The 9,101-nt window shown below is 27.4% G+C and overlaps 1 protein-coding gene and 1 long non-coding RNA gene across 3 annotated transcripts; both read left to right on the forward strand.

The window, feature by feature from the left end:
* Positions 1-861: 861 nt before the first annotated feature.
* On the forward strand, positions 862-1,545 carry LOC136078638 (uncharacterized). The gene is made up of 2 exons (XM_065794421.1): positions 862-1,032; positions 1,234-1,545. The coding sequence occupies exons 1-2, from the start codon at positions 868-870 to the stop codon at positions 1,543-1,545; spliced, it is 477 nt and encodes a 158-aa protein (XP_065650493.1). The 5' UTR covers positions 862-867.
* A 1,746-nt stretch (positions 1,546-3,291) lies between these two features.
* LOC136078113 (uncharacterized) lies at positions 3,292-8,589 on the forward strand. 2 transcript variants are annotated; one of them, XR_010637524.1, is made up of 4 exons: positions 3,292-4,614; positions 4,701-4,875; positions 5,098-5,278; positions 8,437-8,589. It is a non-coding gene; the product is annotated as an uncharacterized LOC136078113 (long non-coding RNA). The 2 variants fall into 2 exon arrangements; XR_010637525.1 differs by having other exon boundaries at positions 4,701-4,799.
* Positions 8,590-9,101: the final 512 nt, after the last annotated feature.

Raw genomic sequence — 9,101 nt, forward strand, 5'->3', positions numbered from 1 at the left:
AGGAACACATTCTGTATGCGTCTGTGCTATTCATCAAAATTTGAAACTGCTTTTACATCCTCTTGGTTTAATATACAAAGAATTATTACCTTATATTGTGTGTGATATAACTAATAAAGACTGTATGATGCGGAAATGTGAAAAATGCCCTGCAACTAAGAATGCATTGGTTGAAAAACTTTATGATTTACTTGGAGAATTTGAAGATGATGAGGAGGTAGAATTTGATCAGTGGACAACAACAGATAGGTCAAACTTGACACATAATAGAGAGCCAGTGTTTGAATACATCGAATTAGTATGTAGAAAAATGGAAAAACTCGCACCACATTCTTATTTAGCAAAAAGTGAAGCATCATACCTGAGATCAAGAAAAGAAAATATGAATGAGGTAACAGCATTATTTTTGGGTGATTTTTCGGAAAACTATAAATTTGTAGTTCAAGATGAAGTGCAAAGCTTTCATTGGACAAATTTACAATGTACACTTCATCCTGTGATTATTTATTTCAAAAAAGAAGGTATTCTCATACACAAATCTTATTGTATTATTTTGGATGATATGATCCATGATGTGAACATGGTATATAAAATTATTGATGTTGTTAGCAATGATATAAAAACAAATCTGCCTCAAATAAAAAATATTGAATACTTTTCTGATGGGTGTGCAGGTCAATATAAGAATTGCAAAAATATTTTAAATCTTTGTTTCCATCTTGAAGATTTTGGATTTTCTGCTAAATGGAACTTTTTTGCAACTAGCCACGGTAAACAACCTTGTGATGGGATAGGTGGTACAGTCAAACGTTTAGCAACACTAGCAAGCTTGCAAAGAGATATGGGTAATTATATTCTCCACAAGCAATGTATAAATATTGCCATGAAAACATTGAAGGTGTACATTTCATATATATCTCATCAGAAGATTTATTTTTGGTGAGAAACACTCTTAAAGAACGATTGGATACTGCAACAACAATACCTGGAACACGTAGTTACCATCAATTTGTACCACTTGGCCATCAAAAGGTAAAAAATATATGTTTAATATACCTTTTACTATCTTTTAAAAAACATGCATAACTTTTGTTGATCAAATAGATTTTTGATTTGAGCAGATCATTGTCAAAAATATTTATATTTTATTTTGGGCTCGCAAGTTCCTTTCAATGCATTTAATAAAACATGTTTAACAAAAATGAATAAATGCATATGTTATTATTTTGCTAGGTAGGCACAAAGCTATGCAGTGTTGATGAAGAATTTGCTTTAATTCATGACTTTGGAAATGTCCAGATAACAACTGTAAACCTAGTACCAGGTGATTTTACCTGTGTTTCCTATGAACAAAAGTGGTGGATAGGAGTCATTGAAGATATTAATCTGAAAGAAAAAGACGTGCTTGTAAAATTTATGTGTCCGAATGGTCCTGCACGGTTGTTTAAATGGCCACCAATAGATAGCCAATGCTGGATTCCAGATGTCCACATCATTTGCAAAGTTGAAGTACCAATAACAAAAACAGGGCTTTGCTACATTTAGCCAAAGACAACTTTAAAAAAATTGTTTTCCTAAGGAAATAGAGATTATTATGTCTTATCCATACTTAGACCTTATGCTTATGTGTACAACTTGTAAATAATGTGAATGTAAAGCATGTATAAAATCACTAAAATTGAGTATTTCTTTTTTATATTTTTTTATATCTTTTACAATTTTAAATAACATGAAAATAAATAAATAAAAAAAGTAACTAAACTGTTAATTTCTGATTTGATTGATTGGTAAAAGGTTGGGATTGAGTGTCTGGTTTAATAAATATCACAAAGTTTTGTGTCCACATCAATCATCAATAATTCCTTAAGTAAATGTAAGGCCAAAATAAAATTGGTTCGAAAAGTAGATGTTCATCTTATCTTTAAGAAAATCAAAATTAAATTTGTTTTCTATCAGTCAGACTTTTTTTATAGCTATAATTGTCAATGCCCTTTTGTATCGGCATTATTGAGTGTATTTTATGGATGGTAAAATAAAGTACATTGTTTTCTTTTGACAGATAAAAACCTATATTTTTTGGATTAAACAGGTTTTAAACTCTTTTGGTACAAAATTTCAGAACTGTAGCATTACTACAAGTACCTTATAAAAAGCTAATATATATCTCTAAACATTTGTGCCAAGTTTCAAAAAATTTGGTGATGTAGGGTGCAGATTTGTGTTTTTTTGTGTTTTTTGAAAAGTTTTTACTCTAATGCAAGTTTTCAAGTTTGTAATGGAATTTATTTTAATATCAAGGAGTCGTTGCTACGGTATTGCTAAGGGCGTGATTTTTATAGGGTTGCATAAAAAATGAATTTTAGTTGACATATTCAATACTTTCAATAATTCCAATAACGGATTTAAATTTATTATAAAATTTTGGATAGAAAAAATCTAAAAAATTTATGATTTTTGACCCAAAATAGGGGTATGAACCACCTTAACAATGCTGTTTTACGTTTGACATCGAGTAAAAATAATAAATTAAAAAATTCGTGGTTTATATAAATTGCTGGTTATTAATCCATGCATTTAAAAAATATACGCAAATCCGTCGCACGACAGGGCTAATAGGGACTTGCTCGTCTTAATCGTTGAAAATATATATTAATATATTATAATAGTACTATGTAGTTGTAAGGAAACTCGCAGAAGACTAAGAAAAGTCTTTTCATCGAGAACCTTTAAAATATAAAATAAACTTAAAATTTAAAGAGTAAAATTATAAAACACACATGAACTTTTTAAAGTCTACTGTTCAGTAATATTATACTATGTTTATTGCAAAGAGATCATCCATAAATTACGTAACGCAAAATTTCACAATAAACAAAAAATAATCAAAAGTTTTTCCTCGGCGAGTCTTAATTAAATAAATAATCAAAATAAAATAATAAGACGTAAATATTGTAATTTAATTTAAAGAAATTTATAAGGATAAGTTTACATACTATACCAGATGTTTCAACTTAAATAATCAAAATAGGAAACTAAGTTAAATGAAAATCTTAAAATCTCCTACTTCTATTATTAAAATATTTTGGCGTTGCGTAATTTAGGGACGATTCCTAACCATATTTATTTAATTTTTAATTTTTTTTTAATTTTTTTTTTAAAGTTTAAATTGTTCTCATTTAATTGTATTTTATTAATTGTACTTTTATATTTAATACATATCGATAAAATTGGTTTTGTTAATTATGAGATCTTTTAGTTTTTTCAAAATTCAGTAAATTCTATATTTTGAGATATTATTTTGTTTTATAAAGGCACCAGTATACAATTGAAAATAGAGGCACCGGTATACAATTGAAAGTCTCAAAAATTTTATTTTTTGAATAAGCGATGTGAAGTTTCCTGTTTCTTGTGTGATATATCAGCTGACGTTGTTTTGAAAAAAGTTATTAGTAAGATGAGTAAGGGGCAAGTCCGAAGTTATTAGTAAGTTGAGAGGGGCAAGTCCGAGCTTATATTTGAACATAAATAAAATATTTTGGTAGATGTTAATTTGATAGATATTTAAAGCATTCAAGTTTTTAAGTAAAGGATCCGCACGAGTGAATTTATTTTTATTATAAATCTTGATGCGTGTTTTTGGTGTATATAGAGAACTTATTTAGATTTATTTGTACTTCCCCAGGCAATGTTAGCATATGTTAGATAATTTTGTAAGAAAAATCTAAGAAAAATCGAGAATTTTTAGATTCTCCTGGGAAAGTATAGGTTTGACTTTGAAAAGTATGCCGATACTATTTGATATTTTTGTATTTAATATTTTCAAATGGAATTTCCAAGAAATCGTTTTGTCAATAATTATGCCTAGAAATTTAACAGTTCTTTCGATGTTTATGTTATCAATTTTTAGTAATGTTAGCATGGTTAAATGTTTTTTTACTGGTTGCAATGAAACAAGATGTGTTTTGTTTTTTCTGTATTTAAAGATAATTTATTTACTTTAAACCAAATGTTTAGACTCTCAAGGTCATCGTTCACAGATTCAAAAAGATTTTCAATTGATGACGATGAATAAAATAAATTTGTTTCATCAGCAAACATTATTGTATCAAGTTTTTTTAGTGATTGTGGAAGATTGTTAACATAAAGTAAAAATAAAAAGGACCAAGAACGGAACCTTGAGGAACTTTGCATTTTATTTTTAGTAAATTTGAATATTTATTATCGTTCGAAATAACACATTGTTGTCTGTTGCACAGATAACTTTTATACCAATCTAGGCTAGTATTTTTTATTCCATTTTTTTCCTTTTTTTTTTTTTTGTAAGATATCATGATTAATTGTGTCAAATGCTTTGGGTAGGTCTATAAAAGTTATTAATACAAATTGCTTTTTCTTAAAAGAATCACTTAAGCTATTAACTAAATCTAAAATTGCATGTTCTGTTGAGTGTTGTGCTTGAAAGCCGAATTGTTTTTTTATTTAAGAATTTGTTTTGAATTAGGTATTCATATAATCTATTGTAGATTATTCGTTTAAGTATTTTAGAAAAGGTTAGAAGTATTTAGATCAATCTGTAATTGTTTATTTGAAATGTTTCACCAGTTTTAAAAATAGGTACAATTTTAGCTACTTTTAATTTATCTTGTTTTAATCCTAATTTATTTCGGTTTTAATTGATGGTTTAAATATTTTGAAATTAGGTTTGCGTATCTTCGAAAAGACATTAACGACAATAATACTGCAAATGTCATCTATACCTGGAGACTTGTATGTTTTGAGAGAGTTTATTTCATTTTCAAGTTCGTCAATTTTTAAATTTTTTTGAAATTGCATTATTATTGTCATACTCTTTATTATCTACGACAATTTGAGCAGGTAAACTATTTATATTGCAGGTTTTTATCCCAATTATTTCTTTCATGATATACCAAGTTTTCTTTATATCATATTTGTGTTTTTTATTTTATTTGAGTAATAGTTTTTCTTTGCATTTTTATGAATTTTTTCAAACAAGTTTTTATACTGTTTGTAAACATTTAGGTTTGCCTCATTTCTATTTTTTAAGTATTTAATATAAAGTTTTTGTTTTTTTTTTAGGATTTTTTAATACCTTTGGTGATCCATGGACATTTTAAGTATTTTTATTTTATTAATTTTACTTTAATTGGAAAGTGCATATTATAGTTTTTTAGGAAAATTTTTTGAAAGTTGATATAAGCAGAGTAAGTGTGCCCAAGATTGCATTTATGGTATACCTTATCCCACTCTTCTGCTGACAGTGAGTCTTTAAATTGTTGAATAGCAAATTTGTTGATTTTTTTTTCATAAGCTTTAATTTTACACAGGGTTCCCACTATAAAACTGAGGCTAAAAGTAAGGATTTTAAGGAGATATTTTCCTAATATTTATTGAGATTTGATTGTGAACAACAATTTTTTGAATGAAAAAGTATGGTGAATTAAGGAGAAAACAATTACATTAAAAACAAAATCTTATTTTTTTTCAATAAATATTAAATATAAACGGAGAAATTATTATAAATTAATAAATTACTATATATATATATATATATATATATATATATATATATATATATATATATATATATATATATATATATATATATAAAACAAAAAAATATAGGTTTGCAAACTATCAAAGAACTATATTTTCTTCTTTATTAAAAGTATAACACAGTCAACAATTTATGTTTTCTAAAATCTCTATGAAAATACACTTCTTTTGGGACCCAGGTTGACATACTTTTAAATAATTTTTTTTGTGACTATTAGGGATTTTGTGACTAAGATCAATCTATAAAAACAAAAATATTTCTTTAAAGTCTTAGCAATCGATAAATATTCATTTACTTATCAAGATTCTAGTTCATTCTCAACATATATATGTATTGGACAATTAGGGAAAATTAGAAGGTTTAAGCATTTTTTAATGTTGAGATATCGTGTTTTGAGTTTATGAATTATGTTAAAATCTTCATTTTTAGATATAAGGCAAATAATTAAAAATTTTTTTAGAAACATCCCTTTTTGTATCTATTTTTTGATAATTGTTCTTGATCTTTATCAATCCAACCTTTCCTAATTCCTTTCAACTCTTTTCTTCTTTTTTTTTTTTTTTTGCTTCTCCTTTTTTCATTATATTCTGTAACCGCTTTTTTTTGTGGTCTTTTTTTACTGAACTGGTTATCGTATTTTTTCTAAAGTCTAGATTTAAATGTTTAAATACACGATAAATACCAGATGAACCTTCATTAAAAGAAAGAACTGCTGAGTTTACTCCCATTTCAAGAACATCTGTCTTTACATAAACATTTTAGGACATCGGGACCAGATGATATTATTTAGTCCTTCATTACAATTTTGAGTTTGCCCATAAAAACATTTTTTCAAAAAACTGTCGTTACTCAATTCATCAAAGCTTTCTTGATAATTTCATAAATCCATTCAGGCAAGTTTAATTTTGGAGAATAGTTTTCATCTGCATCTGCATTTTTACTTTTTTTCCACTTGCACCAGCTATCTGGACCAATTGGGCAAAGAATATGTCAATGTGATTTGTCTTCAAAATCTGTGTAATGATGCAAAACAGCTTTTATGTTTTTTTTCATTTGATACACTTTCTGTTCATCAGTTAAATTTTGTTTTGTAGCTATTTGCCTGATAGAAATACTAAAAGCATTCTGTAATGTATTTACACTTGCTTCAATTAATCTCCCTTTTCCAGACAATTTTTAATTGTCATATGACACTTTGCGTTGACTTCTCAAACGTGAACCTATTCTTTTTTGAACATGTCCAACACATTCTAATTTTTCAGGTGTAATACTAAAAACATCATATGGCTTGCTTGCAACAACATCATTAAAAGAAGAAGAATCACTATCTCCTTGATAGTATTTGTAAATTAAACCATATTGCAAGAGAGAACAAGAGAATATATCAACTGCACCAGCACTCTCCATGGTTCCTGAGGACCTAGTATGATTTAGACTACATTTGTGCTTTGCTTTCCATGTTTTAAAAGCTGTAGAGCCTTTATTATTTTCCAAAATTTGAGAACCTCTACAATATTTACTCAGTATTTGTGTATCTAAACATTTTCCTCCACATGGCTGTTACAACGCCATTAAATGAAGAGTGGCCTCATATTTGCCAAGAACAATCAATAGCAACTAGGACAAGAGCTTCTCCAGTATTAAGTTTTTCTTTTGACTCTTGCTTAGCATTAAGAGCAGCCTCATTCATTGATTGTTCTGAAGCAACTTTGTATGCTTATTTAACGGTTTTACTTATATTGTCTAAAACATTTACAGTTAAACATGACATGATCATAAGTTGTGAAAAATTAACCATTGGTTTGTATCCTCTTCCAATTTCACGGAATCCAATTACCATTTTCAGGTTAACATCAAACATGTTTCTACCTTATTTATCATTTTTAACCATGTTTGAAGTAAAATTACTGTATGTAAAAGAACATTGAGCATTGATTTGTACATGTTAAAATAAATTTATGGGAGAAACCCATTCTGCTAGAATAATCATCTGTGATGTTAACTTTACTTTTACAATCAGGACATGCACTAATCGAATAAAATAACTGTTTGATAAAAATAAAATTAACAAGAAGAAAATAATCATTTGTGTTGGCATTATTTGTATCTTCGACATCAAACTTTAACTTTTTAGAACTGATACAGGAAACATTTTCAGACAAGTTACCAGTTACATTCGTATCTTTAATACATTTGGTGTGCTTATTACCACTAAATTTTCTTTTCTTATATCTTGAAGCATTCTTATAATTACCCATTATATATTTAAGTTATTAACGTAAAAAAATATTTCAAGTAAACATTGTATCAACACAACCTGTGTTAGTATAATGGTTTTGTCACAAGAAGTAAATAATCAAGTGATCGTGAAATGATGCAATTTCAATAAGTAAAACGGTTTTATTTTTAAAACTGAACATAGTTAGCCTCTAAACTAAATCTTTTATTATTGCAAAACACAAAAACATACCAAAACAGTGGTTAAACAAAAGTTTTCAAACTGCTTTTTTCCGTTGTTATAGGCGTTGCTAAGGAAGTTACTTTATATCATACCTGCAAAATGCAAAATAGTTGCTTAAAAAATTAAAATTATTAAAAAATAATTATACCATCATTTTCAGCATTGTTAAAATTCTCAAAAATCATATTTTTCAATTTTTTTGTTTTTTTGATTTTACACCTTTTATTTTCTGTGAAGCCACCTTAAGGAGGAGTGGGAACCCTGTTACAGCTATTATTAGACTTTGTATCTTGTGACAAGGAGAAGAAAATAGGAAACTGATCAGATATATCTGTCTTTATTATTTCTACCTTTAGAGAAGTATCAAAGATTGAATTAATTAATGTATTGTCTATTGCAGTGATTGAAGTTGGAGTTACTCGAGTTGGTTTGTTAATAATTGGGAAGATGTAATGTTGAACCATTTCGCCAAAAAAAGTTTAGTATTGGCATGTTTATCCTATTGTAAACAATCTATGTTTATGTCTCCAATACATAATTTTTTTTTTTTGCTCATTGTTGTTTTTAATAAAAATTTGTTTTAAATTATTGTAAAACTTAAATCACCTTCAGGTGATTCCGGTAACATGTGGAGACCAGTATGTTTTTTGATTTGTTGCTAGTTATTTTAACTGTAAAAACCTCACTATCGGCATCTGAGATCGAAAGGTCATCTCTTATTTTGGTAACTTGATCATTCCTAAGTTATAATTCCACCTCCCTTTTGTTAGTTTTTTTTTCAGATGATAATAATTTGTAATTAGTAATTTTTAAACTTGGATTTGTTCTGCATGATTCGTCTGAACACCACGTTTCTGTTAGGCATATCGTACTGAATAAATATTCGCATTCGATAAGAAAATGTTTTAGCTTATCCGTGTTGTGATTTATATTTCTTATGTTAATGTGTATTACAGTAAAATTACTTTTTAAGGTTTTTAGTTCACTTTTAAAAGTTTTTATTTCAAAAAAGGATGAACTAAAATTGTTTTCGTTAAAAAAATGCAATCAGCGCCAGAAATATCA

The sequence above is a fragment of the Hydra vulgaris genome, chromosome 03 (genome assembly GCF_038396675.1).
Source record: "Hydra vulgaris chromosome 03, alternate assembly HydraT2T_AEP".
NCBI classification, from domain to species: domain Eukaryota; kingdom Metazoa; phylum Cnidaria; class Hydrozoa; order Anthoathecata; family Hydridae; genus Hydra; species Hydra vulgaris.

Coding starts and splice junctions, on each gene's coding strand:
- LOC136078638 (XM_065794421.1), top strand. CDS start 868: ATGTATAAATATTGCCATGAAAACATTGAAGGTGTACATTTCATATAT. Junction 1,033..1,233: donor TACCACTTGGCCATCAAAAG/GTAAAAAATATA, acceptor TTATTTTGCTAG/GTAGGCACAAAGCTATGCAG.